At 42.1% G+C, this 24,374-nt stretch overlaps 1 protein-coding gene across 10 annotated transcripts in view; it reads left to right on the forward strand.

Moving 5' to 3' along the window:
* Positions 1-24,374, forward strand: part of SLC45A1 (solute carrier family 45 member 1) — a 53,161-nt gene that overhangs the window by 2,017 nt on the left and 26,770 nt on the right. The window contains exon 1 of one of the 10 annotated variants that reach the window (XM_062013058.1): positions 358-836. The exons of 6 other annotated variants lie outside the window; for them this stretch is intronic. In XM_062013058.1, the coding sequence (XP_061869042.1) occupies positions 819-836 (18 nt within the window). In that variant the 5' untranslated portion in view covers positions 358-818. Of the gene's footprint in view, positions 1-357; positions 837-24,374 lie in introns of those variants that run through there. 3 more of the 10 variants (XM_062013056.1, XM_062013047.1, XM_062013048.1) reach the window with 3 other exon arrangements.

A 24,374-nucleotide genomic window follows, 5' to 3' on the forward strand; every position in this document is an offset into this window, starting at 1 on the left:
ATTTTGTGTCCATATAAAGCACGGTGTTTAGAGTAATAGGATTCTTAGTGAAGGCTACTGTGTAAAGACCAATTTGTGAGCATTTGCAGGCAATACCGTTTATTACTGCATAAGCAACGTGAGTCTGGTTTTTGATCAGTTTTGCTCAACAACGCAGTCATTGTAGGACTCTTACAACTGCCAGCACTGAGAGCTGCTAACAGTAGGGTTAACAAAACGTGTCTGCTATGCTCTTTGAGCTGGAATAGTTGTTAGCATTGCTAAGAAGGAAGAATACTCAATATCATTGCACAATCTGGTTCACTTCTGCTGTTAACTTCTGCTTTCTCTTTGGGGTTTCTGCTGACCTCTGGTGCAAGTCCTCTATCTACTCTTGTTTTTAGGGACAATAAGGTCTTCTACAGCATATTCATATTGTAAGAACTGCTGTATTGCTGTATGAATGAAGGTGCTATGAGAAGAAAAGGGAGAAACACAAAGTAGGGAAGATTTTTGGTGGAGTTGTTTTTTTTTTTGCTTGGATGAGAAATGGTGAAGAGGTCCTGTAAAGTTGGCTGGCCGTGTTATGAAGATGAGAGAAAGTGAAAAGAATGCAAGGGAGGTGGAAGCCACCAGAAGAAAGGAACAGAGCAGACAAGTAAGGATTTGATGAATTAGGGCACGCTGTTAACGGTGGATCCACACTATCTTGTGTTCTGGACACATGCATAGAGGCTAGTGATGATGGCTTGTGATGAACTGTAGGTGCTCAAAGACTTCTTCCAAATCCTTTGCTGTACTTCTGTTGCTCTAAGACTGCAACCAATTGTTTTCTGTGGATGAACTGCCTATGCAATGTGAGTTTTTTCAACTTCAAATTGTCCTGGTTGTACATGTGTTGAGAAGAAAATTGTTTGTTTTTAAATTTTGATACGTACATACCGATGGTGCTAAATGTTGTTATGAATAGATACAAAATGAAAGCTTTTTCTTAAAAGAAAAAGTGTTTAAGAGTGTTGACGTAACTTCAGTAGAACAAACTCCTGTAGTGCCTTCATCGTGGAACATGACAAGTAATTGATGCTTGGCTTTTTAACTTAATTGTGCCCGAGAACTATGTTACCCTATGGCCTCTGTAGTTCCATTGGCAAGCCTGGTTTTACTCTGTTAGATAATGCAAGCGTTAGTTCATGTGTGTATAACGGGATTGAATTTTTGTCTTTTACTGTTAAATGACTTTACCTATGGCTTTTGTCCAGCAAAACCTCGATGCCTTAAATTTCTAATGGTTCTACTGAATACAAATGTTTAGTAAGAGTGTCACCTGTAATGGTTTCTGTGCTGACTTGTGCACAGAGGCAATTGAATACTGCAGCAACAGTTACATTCTTATTTCTCTCCCTTCTTTGCAATATTAAGTTGTTTCGGGACTCTCAAGCCACCTCTCAGTTATGTAGGCGTGTGTAAACCACTCTCTGCAATTTACTAATTGTTTTAAAGACTAACTAGTAAGTAATCTTAGCCACCTGGGATGGTTAATAGCAGATAATAAAAAGTTTGCTAAAAAAAACCCCAACAAAGCAGATCAGGTAGTATTATAAGATACTTTAAATGTCTTTTGTATTCTCTTTTGGAGATGGATAACAGACTTGTATTTAATAAATGAAAATTCTGAACTATGTGAAAAAAGAACATCAAGGACTTCCACGATACTCCCTTTCATTCAAGGATTCCCTTTGCAGAGGGAATCCTCGTGATACTGTATGACTTTTGATCAGAGTTGTCCCATGATTTCAGCTCCCTCAATGTTTTCTGTTTCTAACACTTAATTTTTTCAGTTGCTAGTTTTGTTTGTTTTGAGAGGACAAAGGCATAAATGTAAACAGCGACTGGAGAAGTGAAAGGCAAAATCTCTTCAGGAAGCTGGAAAACAATGAAAGTACAATTTATACTGGAGGACTAAAACGGGAAGTAATAGATTTTTAATATAGAATGCCAGATATAGCCCTTGTACGGTCATTCTGTAGATTGTCATGATTTTTTGGTGAGCCAATTTCTATAAAAAATAACTTGGTTTTATAGTAGCTATTGCTATGTTATTGCTTAATCCTACTTATTCATGGCAGCTGCTCTTGAGCAGGAAGCTTGGGGTTTTTTTTCCTGTGTTTTCTGCTAAGAGTGCCTCTGGTCAAGTTACCTGAAGAGAAGGAGTAGTTTAGACACTCTCTGTCTTGTTAATGACTAGGAGAGATAATCCTAGTGGTAAGTCATCAGAGAGGAAAAGCTTTTCTGAAGAGAGGTAAACAGCGCAAGTTGGATGCTATGGTGGTAGTCTTAGGATGACTAGTTATGCGAATGGGAGTGATGTACCTATGCTTCTGCAACACCTCCAGAGGTGTTTCTGCAGAGCCAAGACCATCTGTCACTTTAGGTATTTGTCATGGTTTTGTGTGGAGCCGTTTCTGGTAATGGGGAAGGTGGCTCCTGTAAGAAGTTGCTCAAAACTCTCCCCAGCTCTGAATCAGACCCAGTTCCGGTGCTGAGCCAACTGGGTGCCGCCAAGATCACTTTTCAAGAAGAAGACGACGGAAGAGGAGGGTTCTTCCTGTTCCTTCTGCTCTTCTTTCCTGGCTGGTAATTGTGCAAGGAGTTGGAAGAGAGAGAGAAGTGACCATGTGGATTGCAAGGTCAGTGAGGGAAGAGAGGAGGAGGTGTGCTGGAGCAGAGACCGCCCCTGCATCCTGTAGAGAGGACTGGTGAAGCAGAGATTTGTTTGCACTTCATAAAAGACCCTGTGCCAGGGGCAGTGAGTATGCCTAGAGGAGGCCATGTCCCATTGTAGGGACCCTGTATTTGTAGAAGCTGTAGCTGTTGGGAAGAACCTACACCAAAGAAGTTCATTAAGGACTGTCCCCCATGTGAGGGACCTTGTGTTGGAGCAGGGGAATAATGCGAGGAGTCATCCTCGTCTGAGAAGAGAGAAGCAGCATAGACCGTCTGTGAGGGACTGACCACATTCCCCATTCCCTGCCCCCCTGAGCCGCTGAGGGGGAAGGAGGCAGAGATATCGGGAGCAGTGAGCTGAGCTCGGGAAAAAGGAGGGATGGGGGAGGTAGATCTTAAAGTGCCGATTGTATTTTTCTCATTATCCTGCCCTGTTTTTGCTTTTGTTCTGTTCAGTTTCTTGTAGGTAGTAGAATAAACTGTCCTTACTTTCTTCTCAGGTCTGTTTCCTGTAACTCGAGTCAAGTAGTGGAATCTGTTTTGCTCAGAACCATAATTGGCAGTGAGCTCTCCCTGCCCTTGTCTCGATCCACAACGTCCTTGGTTATCTTTTATTTTCTCCCATCTCGCTGAGCCCTCTACTATCCTAAGGAGGGTGGGGGTTGATGGGGAGCAGTGAGCAAGAGACTATTGTAGTGCTTCGTTGCTGATTGGGCAAAACAACTACAGTATTTCAGATGTAGCCTTTATGAACCTTTTGGTAAGGGATTTCTTGGGAAAAGCAAACCTAAAGAAAAGCAATGCAGAAAGCGGTCTGTTGAACTGTTGTGAGTGTTCCCATCATGAGAAGTCTTTAATTCTATTATTATTTGATAGATTAAAATTCAGTGCGTTTGCCTTGACTTGGACATTGACTTCCAAAATGAATGAGTTGTCACATCTCTTTTTTTCTTCAAAATCACAGCCTTTACCTTGAGCAGAATCAAGATGTGCGCAGTAGAATGTAATTATGCTTGATCATGATGTACTTTCATAGGTCTCAGTTAAGGTCCTTATCTTCTGTTCTGTTTTGTGGTAGTCCGAGTGGATCTACATGTGAATATTAAGGAGTCTGTGCAGTACTCTCTTACTCTAGCAATGTATGCATTATGACAATGTAAACACAGTAAGCAGATAACAAAATTCTTATTTACTTTAGTTTTGAACATCTATCACCTTGAAATGAAGAAAATGAACTTGACCATCTATCTGTTAATTTGAGGGGAAAAAACAATACATATGGAACATATCAGAATTGCTGTAGTCTTCCTGAACTGATAGCGAGTCAGGGACTGTGGTGCAGAGGTGATAAACTCGTGAATAGAGAAATCAAATTGCCCAAATTACAAGCAGCTAAACTTTATACTTCTTTCTATATGTAGTGTACAGTGGTACATGGTACTTACTGTGAGGATAGAGAAAGATGTGTAAGTGTGCAAGGAAGGGGCAGACACAGAGTTTGAGTCTAAGGTGTACCCATGATAGCAGTGCAGACTCTTGCCTTGCAAGGGTAATGGTATACTACTGTGCAGACGTGGTGCTGAAATTCTCCCTCATACAGGGACCGTTACTTAGGCTTTGTGTGAATTCACCCTATACAAGACTTTAAAGCAATTGGATAATGCTAAATTGCCTCGTAAGTCATCTGTGGAAACTGACACAGAAAGCACATCTCATGCTTTAGGCACATGCAAGTGGCTTGTGATGCAAACTTACTATCTGAAGTGGAAGTACAGCATGGCTTTTGTGAGCTCAGATCTGTGTACCTTCATTACACCTTTGTTTGAATTATGCAAATGCTAGAAATTTTACATGGCTTCAAAACCTAGACAAAGAGACCCCGATGAAAGAAAAATCCATTAAGACTGTAGAGAGAGTGCCTTGTACGGGACTGCTGGGAACTGGGACGTTGCCCACTCATGTAAACATCTCTTATTTCCTTTTTTCCCCATTCTAGGGCAGTATTTGGTTACATGGGATTTGAGCCAGTATGGCTGCTGTTAGGATGCATCAGTATTTTGCTCTCCATTTTGTATTGCAGTCGGACTCTTAAATTATTTTCTGCCTACGTAACTGAGTACACAATGATTTAATTCTGCTTATGAGATTCAGCTCAGATCCTGGTCTTTGCAGACATGTCCTGAATCTTTCCAGGAAAGAACTGCACTGTTCTTTGAGTTTGGATTAAGCAAGTGCTGCAAAACTTTTTCAATGTAAGGATTCATCGTTGCTGTGAATGAGGAACATCCTTGGTCAGATTTGAATGAATGAAGTTACACCAAGCAGGTATAGGGCAGAATGAGTGTGTTGCATTTCCAGTTTAGCCAGAAGACCCACAGAAGGGAGGAAACTCATGGGTCAGTAAGGGAGGGCTAAATTAGAGGTTAGCATATTCAAGTGTCTAGACAGCAAATACAGACATACTGCAAAAGTCAGTCTGTCAGGGAGTGGAGAGTCTAGATTAAAAAGCCATTTCAAAGGCATGTTGCCTGGATGGGGTAATCATGTGCTCAGACTTTTTCAGTACATAAGCATAAACTGAGCACGGGAAGGGATCAAAAAAGGACACAAAGATTGACACAGATTCTGTAGCAGCTTAGACTGGAATGGAACTTAATTAATTAAAAATAGCTATTTGTTCACACTTGTGTTTCCCAGAAATGGCCACAGCCACACCTGTTTCTATACCCATCCATTCTGTAATATTTAAATGCCCTGCAGAAATGTTACATCCATCCTACTGCTGTAGGGACACTTATACAGTCCTCCCAGGTTGATACTATTTCTGCTCTCAGGCATGTAAACTGGTTATTGAGAAGATGAGCTCTAGTTTGGTGAAATACCTAGAGCTCACTTAATCCTTTGTTAGATTGGATGCATTTAGGGCAGTGTTGGGAGACATTCTACTGCAGGATGCTGGGCAGATCAGCAGAGACAGAGGAGCTGTCTCAAATCCCAGTCTCACTGCCCTGTTGCATTCCATCTCCTTCCTTACAGAGCCAGAGGGCTTGCTATCAGCTGACTGGCTCACTTGTGGTTTTATGCCCTTTAGGCAGAACATTTCATACAAGTGTAGTGTTATGCATAAAGACACTTTGGAGGAAGTTCCAAGAGTCTATCACATGCAGTGGTAGGGTCTTCAGCACTGCTGGAGCAACTATAGCTGTCGAGTGTTTTTGTATTGGCAAGCCTAGAAGTTGTCAGTCTTTTGCAGTCGTCATTGGGCAGTAGGTTTCACTGAGATTGGAGTCAGCTCTTTGCTTCCTGTGTGCCTTTTCCTATGAGTTCTGCCTCTTTTACCTCTTAAAGGCAATGCCATAGTCTGTTATTTTGATGAAACTGTTGAGAGTATCATCAAGAAGTATGCTTTATTTCTACAATATAAATACTAAGCGAAATGCATGCCATTAAAAAGATAACCCAAGGAAGCCTGGGATGCCTTGGGTATTAGTCACACCTCTGAAGACAGGGGAAGGAGATTTGTTGTGGAATCTGAATTTGACAAAGGAGATCTGAAGGTGGAATAGTGTGTGGCTTTGGTGACCCAGGGAGGTAAGAACAGATTTAGCAGGAGGAACAGTGGCGGAAAAGCTCAGCTGGTTCTCAGTCTGAACTAGTAATTTCAGTTGAAACTCTATATATAGAAATGGTATTTGGAAACTGTTCTAAGTGTATCATTGTAGAAATTAATAGTTTGGTAACTTGATTCCCAAACAGTACAAAGTTAATTATACTCACATTTGAGATTCTGTCTATATAGGGCATGTGGAGGGGGGCACAACAGTCCATCATAATAGCATTTCTATTTAGAGATTTGTGCATATATTTGCTCTACTGAGCCCTTGCTACAGACATCCCCAACAAAATGAGACTTTGCTGCTGAACTTGCATCTGGTCTTTTTAATGTCAAAGTCTGACATATATTTTTAATATCTGTTTATGAATGACGTCTTTAACTTCAGAGCCTAACGAGCACCTAACTGAATGCATCTTTGTACCTTCTAATAAATCATTAATTTTCAAAGATGTTGAGTGCTACAGGACCTAATGCTTTCAGGGGAAAAAAACCCCATTAATCAACTTCTTTTGAATCCACACATGGAATGAAATAGCTGTGTGGTGGTTTAGCCTGATGTCCACCCAGTCATAAAATCACTCCCCCTCCTCAACTGGACAGGAGAGAGGGAGCAATATAACAAACGGCTTGTGAGTTGAGATAAGGATGGAGAGACCACTCGGCAATTAGTGTCAGGGGCAAAACAGACTCAACTTAGGGAGAAAAAGGTTTGGTTTATTAAAGAAACAATAAGAGTAGGGAGATGAGAAATGAAACCGTCTTCAAAACACCTCCCCGCACCCCTCCTCTTCCCAGGACTCCCTTTCCTTCCCCCCCCAGTGGCGCAGGGGATGGGGGTTGGGGTCAGTTCATTACAGATGGACTTTGCCGCTGCTTCTTCTCAGGGAGAGACCTTATCACACTTCCCACTGCTGCACTGTGGGGTCCCTCCCACAGGAGACAGTCCCTCACTAACTCCCCCAGCAGGGGTTCTTCCCACAGGCTGGAGCTCCTCATGAACTGCTCTGGCATAGGGCCTCCCACAGGGGCAGCTCCTCACACCCTGCCCCAGTGTGGGTCACCCACCAGGAGAACAGTCCTTCAGGGACAGACTGCTCCAGCCTGGGTCCCTCACGGGATCACAAGTCCTGACAGCAAACCCATTCTGGTGTGGGCACCTCCCCCGTGAACTCCTAGGTCCTGCCAGGAACTTGCTCCAGGATGAACTTCTTATGGAGTCATGGCCTCCTTCAGGCCTCCTTCAGGCATCCACCCACTCCGGCGTGGGCTCCTCCACGGGCTGCGAGTGGGTCTCTGCTTCCCAGTGGTCCTCCAAGGACTGCAGGGACACAAGCTGCTTCACCATGGTTCTCACCACATATCAGGGAAGCTTTTTCAGTGCCTAAGCACCCCCTCCCCCTCCTTCTCCACTGACCTTGGTGTCGGCGGGGACGTTTTCAAGTTGTCCCTCCCTGTTTCTGTTGCAGTTTAGCAACCGTTCAACAACTTCTTCTCCTTCTCAAATATGTTATTCACAGAGGCGTTACCTCTATCACTAATTGGCTAGGGTCAGGTGCAGGGTCCAGCTTAGAACTGACTGGCCCTAACCCTGTGAGCTATGCAGGAAGCTTCTGGCAACTCTTTTTGTTTAAAGAAGCCACCCCTGTAGACCACCTGCTACCAAAAAAACCTGGCCCAGGCAAAACCACTACAAGCTGATATTTAAATTATTTACTTAGAAGTATTTTTAAATGTCAGTGTTTCTAGTCACCTATCTCTAATTGAGGTTGTATAGATATGACCCAAATAACCTTTGTGAGGTTTAGCGAATAAAACTAAGGTTCTGCCTTTAAGATCAGGTTGCCTCAAAACATTTCAAATTGGGCATAAAAAAATCGAGACGTGAAAATAGCTTTTCACTCTTAAATGTATGTATCATGCATATATATGCATGTGTGTGTACAAGACCGCTCTTAACTGCGCTTGTGCATAGCAGCATTGGCTGCAAGCAGGTAAGAAGAGGGGAAAGCTGGTGTGATCATAGCAATTCTCGACAACCTTTTTGTAGAACATTTTACAATCTCTTATTGTCTCCTCACTTATCTCCCCCTTTTTCTCTTAGTATTTGAGATGCTGACTTCATTCACCAGCCTGATGTATTTGGGAAAATAAAAAAAGAATAAGTACTGTAGTCAAATATATAACCTTTAGTGAGTTTGCGGGCATTTGAGTTGTACATTTTTCATGTAGATTTCTGGTAGTGAGTTGGAGCTGTTGAAAGTAGATGTGAAAAGTATAATTGGACTGAATTTGCTGTTGAGCTTAAAATATAGGGAGGAAAAAAGTATTCCCGTTGTGCGGCTGGAAGTAGCTGTGTGGGGAGAGCAGTGAGGCAAGGTCTGGGTGGTGAGGCTGTACCTGCATGGCCTGTGGCATGGCTAAAACTCTGCATCCATGAATCCAGAAGTCGCTGTTGACTTGAGACCAGACTCTCTCCTTTCCTTCACAGGGTCACTGCAGGTTTGGGAGCTAGCGTTTCTTTCTGGAAATATCTTCTCTTCCTCTTGGGATCTGCTGAGTGTCTGTGACACTCAGGGCACAGCAGCTGGTCCATGATGAGTCCCTACAGCCCGCTGCAGCTTGTGTGACCGATGTGCCCAATGTGCAGTAGGCACAGACTTCACTGGGAAGGGTCCAGAAGCTGGTGGTGATGGTGAACTTGGCATAGAAACTCATCTTTCATCTTTATCCTGGATTGTGGCATGTTTTTGTGGCTTGGATTGTGGCCTCTGTCACCTGTGCTTCCTCTTTTGCTATTCCTACGTGCTCATGAACACAGGAAGAATGATTTTTGTTGTAATTTAGCAAAAGGGAAGCCTATCCCAGCTAAACCTGAACATTTCCAGGAAGTTATAGATGCTTGTCTTTAAAACATAATGAGTTTGTCTTTGTTTTCTCCTTCTCTAATTGGCACTTTCCATTCTAATAAACCAACACCCACAAACTATGCAGCCACATGATCTTTTCAGTTAATACAAATCGTCATTTCCAGTCCAATAGACTCAGTTAATTGTGCAAACTTGCAACACACCCATAAAATGTCTATCTAGTTTGTTATGCAATGATGAATCATGAAGGAAATGTGGAGTCTAATTAAATTCAGTGATGCAAAGATAGTAGCATTAAGCCAAAATCAAAGTGTAAGTGATAATGATCTGTATCAAATGTTTGTTTCTGCATGTTGTTTTCAGAAATTACTTAAATGATAAGTTCTCTGGCTACTGCACACATGCCTGGCATACGTTTTGACAAGTTAAAAAATGGCCTGCAAACCTGTAAATAAGCTGAACCAAGTCTGCTATCAAAATAGTCTTTTGGGAAAGGAAAGGTATGTGTCTTAATCTCAAACTTGGCACACAGGCACTTTCTAATTCTGGCATGATCTCCCAAGTTTTCTAGTCTTGCTGGAAGCAGCAATTTCAAAGTGAAACCTTTGTGAAGTTTCTGCTGTGAAATGACTTCTAGTAATACAGGTCTTATCTCCATGTTACTTTAGTATCCCTTCTTGCAGGGAAAGATGCTGTTTGTATATTGATGGAGATCTTTGGGTTTACAAAGAGGCCAGGTTTTCAGGTGATGGGTTAATGATTTGTTTCTCTTTTTCTAACTTTGAAAATGTACTTTAATTACAGAAATGCCTGCATGGAGAGGGGTGGCTGCATAATACTCCACAAATATGTTGTTTTGCTCTTTCACAAGCTACTTGCTATATATGAGAGCATTTGTTTACTTATTTGCTTGTCTTCTTCACACAATAAACATTGGTGATAACCTCTGGCACATTAAGAATTGTTTTCCATGTGTGTCAGACGCTATTGTATTCCAGTGCAGCAGCTGACAGCAGTTCAGCAGCATTGTCTCCTCAAGTTAGCTGTCTGGCTTCCAAAAGACAGCCCATATTTCAACAGAAAAGAAAGATAATCCAGAAGTATGTATAATGAAAGTAGCTTCCAATCAGGAACTTATGCGTGTACTGAATATTGAGGCAGTGCACAAACTGAAGTTTGGAATTTGAACCTTATGTTTGGCTGTGGATCCCACTGAAGCCAAGAGATTTCTGTGTAAGAATAAAAACATCAGTAACACCCAAGTGAGTCAGACCAACAGTCCATCTAGGCCAGCAGTTGGACTCTAGGAAAAGCTTGCAAGCTGAGACAGTTTTGTGGTCCAGTCCTCTCACATTCACCCAGAAGCCACAGCTGTTGTAGCCAAGTTACGTCCTTGCCTGGTTGCGTGTTTTCTGGTTACAGATCAGTTTTCCATGCATTTGTTTATCTGGTCCCATTTTGAACCTGCTGAGCCTGGCTGCCTCCACGGCCACTGGTGGTAGCAGGCGCTGGGAGTTCCCTGCTCACAGTGTAAATAAGTGTTTTCTTTTGTCTGTTCTAACCCAATTTGCTGCTATTTTCCCCAGGAGCTCTCACTTCTAAAATTACAGGGTCTGCCAAATAACTATGCGTGGTGAGTGCTACACATTCAGTTTGGTTTTACTGCCTTTTTTGGTTTTGTTAACCTGGACCATAATCCCCCCAGTCTCCCAAACCCCTGGGAAACCCCAGCCCCATATGTGTCTCCTCACGAGCCGCTGTTCTTTTCATTGTTGTAGTTACCTTTGTCTCTGGATCATCCTCCATGCAGAGACCAGAAACTGCACGTGGGATAGACGCTCTGTTTTATTGGCCATATTCCTTCTGCTTTTTGTCTTCATTTTTTGGCAACTGCCTCAATATGAGCCACTAATTGCAGAGGGCTGTCCTGCATGACTTGGCGATCTCTTTTTTTGAGCTGTAACTGCCAGTTCCGAGTTCAGTGTTGCATAGTCCTGGCTTGCCTTAGATATGCGTTAGCTTGTGTTATCTGCACCGAAGCTCCTCTGCTTTCTAAAGCAAGTTCTTCTCGAGTTGATGTACTTCCACAGTTTTGCTTTTACAGACATTTCTCTGAGAAATGGCAATAGCCATTGCTTGTTTGTGATTACCGTGTTTCTGGTTGGAGTGAAGGAAGATTAATTTATTTACTTTTTTTATTCATCTCCCTCAAGCATTTGCAGTGTAAAAAGAGATTGCTGAGAAATAAAAATGTGTGCTTGTGTTAGTGGAGCAGCCAGCTAATTAGTTTGAAGTATAGCAGATTAGGATGCTATTTCATCTCTTAGGGCAGGGATGCCACCACTACTTGAGCACTAAGTGGGAAAACAGCTATCAGATTTCAGCTATTGGCATGGCAACTGTTTTCAGACTTTTTCATTTACTTTCTGAGAGTTTCCCTGGGAGTTGTTGGAGGATATGCCTTATGTTTTAAGGCTTGAAGGTTCTTAAATCAGTCTATAGCTTGAGTTGGTCACATGCTATTTTAAACCAAACACACAGTGTAAGGAACAGGTGTTCCCGTACAGTCACTAGCAAAGGTGTCCCTTCAGGGCAGGGTGAGGTCACGGTGGCTCTGAAGGGTCTGTCCAGCGTACCCTGTGTCTTTGCATCCAAGGAAGGAGGAGAAGGTCCTGGAGCAGGTAGCCAACTATCAGCCTCTTCTATGTGATATGTCACTAGATCTGACTGCTGAATCCCTAACCGACGGTGGACAGAAGGTGAAGGTTCCTCTACTCCTTCCTAATGTGTTTTACTTCCGTGTTTGCCAGTGCTTTCAGTTGGAGGCGGTGCACCGGGATGGAGTTGAGTAAAGCATTATGTGTTACGTAAAACATAATGTTTGGTGTAAAACAAATTTTACATTACAGCATGAGAACATGTTGCCAGCTGAGGATAAAATGGTTCTTGAGTAGGCAACCTTACCATAGGGTGCTCACGGAAAAGGATATTGGCATGTATCCCAAGGATAGTGCCTTCCCTAACTAAGCTGGCTAAGAAGTTGCTGTGTGATACCCGACACACTTCTTAGTGCCTTTCAGTGCATGCTTTAAAATTGCCGTGGATAGTAGGATAAATTAGACTCAGCTTAGATAACAGAGATTGAGTTATCTTTTTCTTTTTCTCTTTGAGGTTGCATGAATGGCCAGATTTTTCCTCTGTATCCATAAGGCTGATTGGTCTGTAATTTACTTCAGTGCCAGGTGGCTGGGCCAGACTAGGTACCAGGGCTTTGTATCTCACCTCAAAGCTCCAGGATGCCTGTGATTCTCCGGGGCATTTTTGCTATATGGCATTTTCAGAGACTGCTTTGCTGCTTTTAAAATGGAGATGCCAAAGAAAATTCTATGCCATAACTTTTATCTTAAATGTATTTAATCACTTGCATTTACAGTTTCTGGGAAATTACGTAAACTGTGCCATTGCGATCCATACTTGAGAGCAGCTGGAGCAGCTTGCTTGTACATCAGGTTCTGATAGCTGGTCTTTATTTTGTAAAGAAGATATAAATGATGTTATTTGGCAAGCAAGGGAATAGGAAGAAATGTCACTAGAGTCATTATTTCTCGGTATCAAAGTGAAAGGGTTGGCTTGATAATTTGTCCTGATAGCTGAGTAACTCTGAGTCACCCAAAGTTAAGACTTGACTACTGAAGTCAGGTTTGAAGCAGCTGGGATATCCCAGTCTGTAATCTTTTTTGTTGTTGTTGTAAAGTTGAAATCCTTTCTCCCTTGGGTGGGGCTGGGGAAGCAGTCTGTGAACATTTTCCATATGTTATTCTGAATTTGCCTGGAATTCCTTCAGAGGTGACTTGCCCAGCTGGGCTACATCTCTCACCTGCAGAAAGTTGCATAGAAATCAGCACGTGCCGTAGGAGTCATGGTAGTATTGCCTTATGGTAGAAGTTGTGGCTTCATCTGCACTGCTCTGTCACGCAATCTCCAGAACACAAACTGAAAACAAGGTAGTTGCTGTTCATGGTGTCTGTTTCTGAGAGATTTTTCAAGATACTCTGAAGAATGCTGCTGAGGAGGGGATGGAGAGACTCTAGTGCCGCTTGTGGATGCGGTTAACTACAGAGTGGAAAAGTCCTGGATGTCATCTTGCACCAAGGAATTCAAGCAGGAAAGGTAACGGCATCTTTCTCTGCCGGGACCTGCAGGTGTCTGTAAAGAGGTGAGATTTATGGAGTAAGTTGAGGAGAGGATGAGAGCAAGAAATCTCGGGAGGGTTTCTAAGCAAAAAGCAGCAAGCTGTTTTAAATGTAGGGGATGGTGTGGTTGAAGGTGAGAAAAGGGAATGAGGAGTCAAGTAGGAGTCAGATGGGAGTAAGGGTTTGAGAACATGAGTATGGTGCTATGACAGTTAGGAAAATAAAGGGAGAAAGTGTGAGATGAAAAATTTCTGTGGTTTAAAAACCAATTTTGTTATCTGCAGGTGGACATAAGGGGAAACTTTCTTACAGTGAAGCAGTCCACCATTGGAATTGTGCAGTCTCAGAGAGATTGTGCAGTCTCTGTCCCTGGAGGGTTTCAAAACCAGGCTGAATCAAGCTGTGAGCAACCCGGTCTAACCTAATGGCTGACGACCTCCTGAATTCTCTCCCACTCTAACCTCTCAGATGTTCCAATTTGTACAAAGCACGGGAAAACAGAAAGCTTTAAGAGTGCCTTTTTCCAACTTGCTTGAATTTAATTTTTCCAGATGACCCTCCCCAGAATGTATGTGCATTGTTTGCTTTCAGAATACTTAATACCAGCACAGCAATTAACATTTGAAAAGCTCCCTTTTGAAAGCGCTAGACTGAGGAATTACATCTCGCAGTCTAAGATAGGGGTTTTTTTTGTTTGTTTGTTTGGTTTTTTATGGTGAGAATACTGTCTTGTAACTTTGGGGGGAAAAAAAAGCAGTCATCTCCATGAAGGAGTTAAGAACAGACGCTCCTGAATGCTGCTTTCACAACTGCCAGACCTAGCTGCTGATGTTATGTCCCAGGAACTTGTTTGAATACTTAGTTTGACTTTTCTTTTTTTTTTTTTTTTTTTTTTCCCCCAGTCATCTGGCTGTGACATGGCTAGAGAAATGTTTATAAACATTTCAAGTTGTGATGAAGTTACAGGATTCTCTGTCAGAAAGTATGTCTGTGCAAAGGACTTGGATTCTCTGCATGTGTATTTAAGTATATAGACTTACTTGGACCAAATAGTAAGACAGGCTGTTTCTTGAGGTTGAGTCATGAGGGGTGGAACAGAACAAGAAGTTGGCCAAAGGTGAGGGTGCTGCTGAGCCCCTCCCCGAGACTGTAGGCTGTAGGCACTTGGCCTAGCAGCCTCAGGCCCTGGGGACACTGAGAGACTGAACACTCACAAAACACAGCCTAGCATCCGACTCAGAGTTTAGAAGGGGCTGTGCTGACTGCGGTTGCTGCAGAGCAATGCACTAGCCGTGTTTACTTGGAATGAGAAATCAAAAGTTGTATATTAAATTATCTCTAAGATGTCAAAATACCTGAAATGCATGCTGGCAATGTGAGAGGGAAAAGGTTAAGCAAAGGTACTGTGTGTAGTGTCACAGTTGCAGCCTCACCTGGGCCTCTGGCCAACAAAGCCAGTATTTCAGGTTGGATAGGATTCAGAAGAGGCTATCCCTCTTCTTAAGTATGCTAGATCTGGCTACCGTCTCTGAAGAAACTAGATTGGAAAACAGAAATGAGAGAAAAGCTGAGCCTGTTACCTTCAGTGTTGTTTTTCTGTGGAAACAGGGAAGGTGCAATTGCACTGCATCTGTGTTATAACCAAGCGAGAAAGATCATGCCACATGCATTCTTCAAGGCTGCTGCAGACTTGACTTAGATGTGTCCCAGGGTACTCCTAGCTTTGTAAGGAACCTCTTTGGCTCTTGGGAACTGTCAGTTTTATCAGAGGGGACACATGAGTGCTTTGTGTTGCCCACAATCCTTAGCAAAGTATGACTACAGACCCAGAAAGACTACCAGTAACTAGCAATTCTTTTCTTTGTCTAGGCTACTGCAGTACTGCGTATTTAAAGCACCATTATAACTAGTCAGCAATTCTTAGAGGAATTCCCTTCAGAACAGGACAGTCCTGTACAGGAGCTATAGTGAGCCCCACTTTTATGCTGCTTGCAGCTGAGAGACACTGATATCTAAAGCTGCTATTAGAGAATTTCTTAAGTACTGGCATTTCTGCCTAGGATCGATCCTGTCTCACTAGCGGTCCCCTCCTGTGGTCACCTGCTGGTTGTCCTTGCCAAAGCATTCATTTTCCCCACAGTCATATGTCAGCTTTATGACACAGTCATAAAGCTACTAGCTCAGATATTTGCCAAGGTTATGAAGTGGGAGCTGGACCTTTAAGAGGCTCTGGTGTAAATCTGTTGGCAGTGATTTTTCCATGTCAGAGAGGAACTGGAGCTGGGAGGACCACTTAGAGTGCAGTGGGTGTTGTGGGGTTTTTTGGCACAAAGTGGTTAGGCACTGCACAAAGGAAACTCGATAACCAGGTTACCTCTCTCTCTGAGGAAAGCTCTTACCTCTAGGGCTTTTTTTTATATCCTTGCTTAAGGAGGTTGTCTTGCACATGGCATTAGATGGAACCTTTTTTTCTTTTTTTCCAGAATACTTGCCTCTTTATTGCTACTAGCATTGGAGAGACTACTTCTTTCTATGCTTATGCAATGATGGCCATTATCAACACAGTGCTGTTAGGAAGTTAGAGTGGTTAGTTGCATTGAGGTCAGCACACAGCCTGTAGAGTTGTCTCAGCAGGCAACTCGAGTTGCTTTGCAGCTTCCCCTTGCTGTGACAAATATGTTGACTTCAGAAATGTTGTCCCCACCTCATGGCCTTTTTTGTAGTCAGTCTTTCATAGAAGCAGTAAGGCGATTTCCATCACTCCGGCCTCTGCTTGCCAAAACCAGATGTTTCTTAAGCAATACCAACATGTGCACGCTTGCTGTCTGTAAACTTAGGTGTTAATCAGAGGAAAAGGAAAAAACCCTTTGCAACTAGATTCCTCTGCTCGGAATGCTGAGAGGGAATGCAGCGATGCTTACTGAGCCATCAGTGGTTCTGGGGACAGACCATTTCTGCATTTTCCTGACCAGAGAGGCTCAGGCTACGGAGAAACTCTATAAGGAATAGTCAGTGTGAGGTTCATGTGTCATCTGTTGTTGTAAGTTGTCAAGTGAGGTATACTTCCTAATATCTGCCTCCTCCAACCCTTAGTAAAATGTGCTCATGGCCATTAAGGGTCAGCAGTGCAAAAGTCCGGAGCTGATTTTTTTTTTTTTTTTCCTTTTTGTCTGAAAAATCATTTCTGAATCATTCTGGAGCACTTCCTAAACACTAAGGTTAACTACCTGCATCCTTAAGAATGAGAAAACAGAAGTCCACAAAGCTACTGGTGAGGAAGAGAAAGGGATTTACACAAATAAAAAGCAAAAATTGGAGATGATCAATCTGTAGTGATGGAGCGCCTAGAGTTCTCAGACATTTCTGTCTCAGATGGGAGCTGATGCACATAGGCCAGGATGTATTGATCATTGGAATGCAATGCTCAGCTTTTTGCCCTTCTCCCCTGTTAGTCTGCTCTCGGAGCCTTGTCACAAACACCTTGTCACAAACATGGAGGCTGCGCAGGAGCTGCAGCTTCACTCCTGGGACTCACAGGACACTGGGAACCAGGTACATACTAGCCAGTTGTCACTGCCTGTCTGCAAGGAGCATGTACATTTAATAAGAGTATGTTATTCAGCTGTGTAAGAAACTGCTTGCTAAGGGCCCGAAATTGTTACCCATTAATATTTATTATTTTCTTTTTCATTTAAGCTTATTTACCACTTTGATTCAACTGCATAAATTGTAGAGGCTAGAGAACATTAAGCCAGGTTTGCTGTCCAAATGCACACAAATTCCTAGCTGCAGAAACAGCAGATTCTTTTTCTTAACTGAACATGTTAATTCCTTTTCTTTTCACTCCAGATTTAATAAATCTGGGCCTATATTACTGAGAATGCTTTCAAGTATTTAGCCTTAAAGATGGTAGCTTTTGAAGTTTGCCTTTCGACAGAAGGATAGACAAAGCCTGTGAAGACTGCATAATTGGAAAAGTTCTTTTTGTAATTCAGTAGTGTTAATGAGGGATTGGAAATTAATTCTGTTGTGCAAAACAGCTACAGGAAGCCTAAGACTGGACCTTTTGACTTAGACACTTGAATTGTCTTCAGGTGAAGGTTAGCTGGCTAAAGATCTAACACAGAAATGCATCTGTTTTAATAGATAGATGTATATGAACTCAGAGGAGCACAAATCATTGAGCACTAGCTGACTGGGGCACACTTGAATGAGTCATTAACAGGATGTAATAGGGATACAGCTAGCATTACAGATGTGCTATGTGCCCAGTTTGGGAACATTGGCTTGTAGTGGAATAACATGAGGAGGAGGGGTTGCACAAAGCTCTAAGAGATGCCAAGTCTTTTGTTTGTGACTCACTGAGGCAGCGGCAGCTTGTACTTGCTGCTCTCTGACTAATGCGAGGGTTATTCCCAAGTGTTCAAAGAATATTGGAGGTTACTAGTTCAGAATTTTTATGCATTACATCATTTTGTTGCAAGGACTGACTCACCGGGTCAGTTTATTTAGCAAGTAAGTGGTGGTAAGTGAGGAAACTGTAACTGTAACTGCATTGGCTCAGCAGACAGTACAGTTTGCTCCTCGTAATTACTTCTTGATAAAATTTATCTCCTTTCCTGGAGGCAGACAGAAGATAGCAGTACCTGCAGGCAGTCTATGAGTCTTAATCGGAAAACTAGTTGACGTGGAATTTATTTTGTGGGTTAAAAAAAATTCCTTATTTCCTGAAATCTCATTTTATGCAGCTGTGTGTGCAGGAAGCAGTATCTGTCATCTGTAAAGTGACGCGCCGTAGAAAAGGCCAACCTGGAAGAATCAGTTTTTAGGTGTAACACGCATACTCCAAGGCACATTTGTCCCTAAATATCTCAGATTTTCCAAGTGCAAAGTAGGCATAGCATCACCCAACAAAACCAGATCGTCAAAGGCAGTTTCAATGTCTTATTTTCATGACTCTATCAGTCACCAGCATCAGGAACAGAACATTGCCTGTAGTAGTCAGGAACACTTGCTGCTTTGTTAGGAAAACGGTTACCTGGATACATGTTTTCTAAGAGGTAGGATTCTCAATACGGGAAGGCTAAAAGACCTGGAGGAGTACAATGTGGTAGTATTGTCCTACTTTCTCAGGAAAGCCTTCCTTTGAAGTGAATAAAGAATATTCACTTTCTTGTATATTATAGTTAGCTACCATACAAGTTCTCAGCATGACGAAATGGAGTGTTTACAGGTTTTCAGCAAGACTTTGAAAGAGACTATGGAACACAGAAAGCAGAACTCTTTATATAGAATGTAGGCCTCAGGTTCTGTGAGCTGTGGCAAGAGAGGCAGAAAAATCTGTAGCCTTTTAAATTCTTTGTAGTGTCTGTTTTTAACGTGGGGATATTTGAATGATCTGTTTTCGCCTTGAATGGACCATTCTGCTTTTTCTTCCATCGGCTAAGTGATTACAAGGCTAGTGGAGAAAACTATAGATAATTTCCTTTCAGCAAAGGGATGGCCTACTAGATCAAATGACTACTAAGCACCCATTCTGCTTGAAGTGTGAAGAGTGGGAGAAAAAAAATTACGAGCTTGGCTTTGATTTGGTTTATTCTCAAGCTTACTCCAAATTTGATATATCAGAGACACATTCCCAGCAGTTCTCGGTCTAGCCAGACACAGTGACACAGAGGTGGGCATTCTTGCTTCCAGACTGCATTTTTTGCTGAACATGTATTTCTTGACCAAAAGGAAGAAGAATCATAACCTAAGTACAAAGCATTTTCCTAGCAATTTTGCATTTGCTTTTGTCACTAGTGCAGGAAGTGCCTGAGGGGTACAACGAGGCTTCTTCTGGACGTTCCCGTTTGTGCTTCCTGTCATCAAAATACATTGCTAAATGATGTTTAGAAAGTTTTTAAAGTGGCAAGATTAGCAAGAAATTTCTTTGATTTTTACATAGATAGTTAAGAATCAGCCTCTACATTTTCATGTTTCTTCTATCTCAGTGAAATCCTTGGCTTCTTTATGGTAATGGTGGATTTCATTGTAAAGACCAGGTTGATAACCGTCACCTAAGGTTAACCTAAAAGCTTTTAATTAATTCAAGGCTGTAGTTAGATACACAGGAGCTGTACTCTATAAACTAGATTATAGTTTGGCCCTTTCTGCCAAAGTCATGACAGAATTAGCACGGCATGGCTGTGAACTGGCTACTCGGAGAGCTGGCCAAGCTGTTGGGCTTGCGTACACCGGATAAATGCAGCGACGTGGTAGAATTTGTGACATATCCTGTATGTCCTTGCAGTTCTTTCCTTTGAAGTTCTGCAGAAGGTCTAAAGCAGTTTATCACACTTCTGTACAGATGCAGAGTTTGTGTGATGGGCAGCGCAGACTGAAGTGTCATATGCACTCCTCAGGTAAAGGTGAGGGCAACGTGGGTGGCTGCAAGTGCTGCAGAGTCATTTGGGAGCAAAGGCTAAGCCGGTCTCGGTCTCTAGCACCGCACAGTGGAGTGCAGGACTCAGCGTGTCAGAATGACCTAAGCGCTCTCTTTCCCACTCGTTCACTGTGAGACTTAACGCTTTGGGCTATCAGTTGCTGGAAAATACAAATGCCAAGAGACAGCCTTTCTAGAATGTGCTTTGTGTCTGAGGAGCTGATTGACAAGGTGGTTGGTATTTTCTGTGTCGTAATTTGTACTCCAACTCACATTGCTTGTTTTCAGTTCAGTTTGCCTTCAGCTGAAAACATGCCTGTGATGTATAAAGCTACATTTCAAGATTGATAATCTCTCATGTAAAGCTGTAATTGTAGCAGCTACTTTTTAAAACAGGCTTTCTCTGGCATTTCTCACCAAGAAGTGTAACTAGACTTAGCTAATAGTGTTAGAACACCAGGGTTTTATCAAGAGCATTAACAGTTCACTGCCATCATACTGTGGCTACTGAAGATGAATAAATGAGTGGTTATGTGTGTATTCGTGTTCCACTATGAACCTAGATCCCACAGACATCAGAATTTGAGGCACGACACTCTTCCGCTGTGGTTTATGACAATCTTTGTACAATCTGAAAAATTCATTGATGAGTAGTTTTAGTCTGATTTCATCATAATGGGGGCCAAGAGCCCCTTGATGGTTTCTGCCAGATGGATAAAGCTTTCCCTTCCTGCTGATAAGAAATAATCCCCATATGAAAACTAGAAGAGAGGCTGTTTTATAGTCATGCCGATGTCCATCTGGCCCCTTCTGGGAATACATGAATAACGACATAAACTTCATGGCACATGGCTGATGAGACCATTCTACCCTTTCAGGTAGAGTGGTCTCATCACATGGCATAGCCATGACTGAGGAACAGCCCTTCTTTTCCAGATTCCACCTACACGCTATCGTGTGTTTGGATTGTGTTCAATATATAGGAGTAATTGGCATCCAGAAGGAGATTTTAACACTGTAATGCTTTTATTAGTAAGTTCCCGGGGAAGAAAAAAAAAACAACAAAAAAACCCATCCCAAAACCACCAAGCTTATAAAGTGCCTGGAAGACCTTTACAGATATAGGTAGTGTTTAAAAAATATTTTGCTATATTAGTTCCTAGGTGTTACCAAGTGGTAGATAGCATTTATCTTTGTAATCAATAATTGTGAGTGTTTATGCTTACAAACGTAACAGTGTAGGGGATTTGTTTACTGTCATAATATCAGCAAACTGTTATTTGCATTCAATTGTGTGGTATTAGGCTGTGGAAAAATGGTCATAATGTATGTGTAAAAGTAAATATGGCCAGTGAAACTGTGTGTGTGTTTGTGCTTAGTACCCCGAGCCTCACCTCTCTCTTACAGTGCCTCTTCAATCATCTGACAAGAGAGCTTGTATCACGAAGCAATCGGTCCTCAAAATAGTTTTGATCTTGCAGGAATCCTGCTGAAAGATTCGAAGATCCATAGAGATGGTCTGGAATACGAGTCACTTCCTAGTTCTCTGACTCACCCCAACAGATGAACAAGTTTATGACTTTTAAATAACCGGTTATGAATCACCTGCAGGACTGGAAAGGAAGACGTGTGGCACTTGATTTCATGCCAACCCTTTTCTCCAACTGTGATAGGATAATAGTGAATCATAATCAAGGGAGAAGAGCACTTGCATTAGTGTCTGCAGGAGCACTAGGACCTCACGGAGACAAGCGGCACAAAACGTTAATTTGATTTTTTTACTTACTTTTTCTTCTTAGACTTGTTTGGCTTTGTGTTACCTTTTCATGTCAGTATTTCATTCCGTGAATCATCAGTCTGTTACTCGTGTCTTGATGATTACACTTCTGTCTGTGATTTTACTTTTCCTTATCTTGCATACCTTTAAGCTTGTACATGTTCACCTTCACAGCACAACAGACCCAAGGCTACAGGCTGTATAATATCTATGCAGTATTACATTGGGCTCTGGATCACAGCCTGAATTTCTGTGCTGAGTGTTAGAAGGCTAATAGTGTCCCCACAACACTCTTTGTGTTAACGTGATCTGTACCGTGAGATGAGCACAAGATCTCTGTGCTCTACAGAGGCGGGGTTTCTTCGGGCTCTTTACAAAATACATTTGATGGTTATTCTGTGCTGCTGCTGTAGCATGCTCCCAAATTTCCCTCCTTAGAAGGTTCAAAAGATGAGGGACAGTGTCCTAATGGAGTGTAGGTCATTTCTGTCACTGAGAGTCTTCTTGCTAACTTTTGTCACTTGTTTACATGACAGCACAAGTCATTACCATGCACTTGATGTCATCAGGCTGTAACGATTCAGCTCTGAAAAGTTGTATTTACAGTTAGCCCTGTGAAACACGTGAGTACACGTAAGTATCTAAGCAGAGGGCTTGTCCTTGTGGTTTTTAGAATAAAATACGGTGATATGTTCTAAAAGCCATTGTTCTTATTTAAATACTGTGTTAGCCAAGAGACCGAGATACATGCAGGTCTTGAGTAATGTGGCAGATGTTCCAAGAAATCTTACCAAGAAATATTTTATTGTCTTTTCTGAGTAATTTTTGAATAAAAATTAATCAGCTTTGATGTTCTACGTGATCTTAGGTGATGCTATAAGCAAAATGTAAATTCTAAATGCGCGTGCATGATTTCTGTGAAAGGAGGTGCTCGGTAGGTTTTTTTTTACGTAATATGAAGTTAGCCCTTTTGCATCTCAGTTTCCCATTTTGTAAAATGGAGTGGTTTGGTAGAATGAGAATGGAATGCTGTAATATTGTTAAAGCACTCTGTACGGTATTAACCCATTGAGAGTTATCAGTGGTGGTATTTCAGTCTCCAAACATAGCTTAAAATGTTGCCTGAATTGGATGGTATGGGATACAAAGTAATTTGTATAGGAAAATGTTTTCTTTGCTTATGTAATAGTATTGACTTGGGAAGGAAAATCTTGCTGACTTGTCAAAATATGCTCCCAGTCATACAGTAACGATAATTTGAAGATAATCTGAAGATAATTTGAAGACTTTTGACCACTTTGAAGGGAAGACTCTGGTCAGTAAAAACCTGAGCTTTGCCTCATAACCTAGAGGTGTCGGGAGTTTAATGATGAGGAGAGTATTAGTGGAGCAGAACAGCTGGTCCAGAAACGTTCCCATCAGCTCTGTGAGGGAGCTATTTGAGTTGCGTCCAAGGATTTTCAGTGTGTCACTCAGTTACATGGCTGTTTTTTTGTGGACTGGTCAGTCCTCAAGAAATCTGTGCTTTTCCAGTCAGGTCAGTGGTAGATTTTTTCAGCCTCTTTAATGAGACTGGGAGCTGGATACATGCTCACCATCTCACAAGAGTGCACAGGTTGCTCTCAAGTTTGAATGGGGCTCCCATGGTTTTTACCGGCTACAGAACAAGTACTGCTTATTTTATGTGTAAGTAGCTCAGAGGTGGAAGGTTTGGCTAACACACATCTATTCACCCAGCTTTTGGGGAATGTGTGTGTGTTGGATTTTCTTTTCCCTCTCCAGATTTGGGATTCCCCTGTGTATGCTGGAAAAGGCCTCACCTTGTGTTTTTTTGGTCATGGTCTTTCAGAGGCATGGAATTTCCCAAGCTCTGCAAGCACACCAGTTTCTTCAGGTCTAGTTGTTGATTAATCTGGCAACTGCATGCTGTGCTCAGGAGGAGCAGGAAGGATTTGCCTGTCCAAATACAGACTTCTGCTTTGGCACTGCTTGTCTTGGTTTCTTCAGTACTCAAGGGGAGAGAAACAGGTGTTGCTGGGGTATGACTAATCCCATCCAAGGCCGTGTCCCACTAACTGTCTGGCTGGTGGGGCCATCAGAAGCAATGTGTTCAAGGTTTCATCAGTGCAGGACTCATTCATGTCATGACTAAATATGCCATGTTTTCTTCACAAACTCAGAGCTTGTTTGCAATTAGCTGAAAATTACATGATGTTTATTTGACCCATGCGTCTTTCTTTTGAAAATAATGGCTTGATTGCTATTGTGATAGGTTTTCATTGGCTAAACTCGGTGTCTTTTTAACTTACTTAACTTGAACAAAGGAAGACAATTACATGCAGCTTAAGAAAGTGTTTAGCTGTTTTTAATGGATTAGGTGGCCAAGTGGCTTTTCGAGTGAAGTCATACCTCGTCAACTGAGAGCAAAGCTATAGATTGTCCATTCATAACAAGCCAAGAATAGCAGTCCTATTCCTATTAAATGGCAGTGCTTATTTTACCTTTGTGCTAGTAAATGCAGCTTCTAAAGGACTCTGAATTTGAGTAGGGTCTTGAACCCATTTCACACGGAGAGGCGTTTTGCGTTGCAGGAAGCACTCTGCACACTTTACGGCTCTGTCTTTGCTATAGGTCGCATTTTCAAGTGCGCCAAAAAAGTCTGGTCTTCGAGGGTATTATCAAGAGATTAATCGTTCTCTGTTAACCGGTCGCGGTAAACAAATCCTGGCAATATTCCCCTTTCAGAATCTTGAAAGAATACTCTCAGACTGTAACATTTCTTCTAGGATATGAA

Source organism: Colius striatus, chromosome 21 (genome assembly GCF_028858725.1).
Source record: "Colius striatus isolate bColStr4 chromosome 21, bColStr4.1.hap1, whole genome shotgun sequence".
Lineage (NCBI taxonomy): Eukaryota > Metazoa > Chordata > Aves > Coliiformes > Coliidae > Colius > Colius striatus.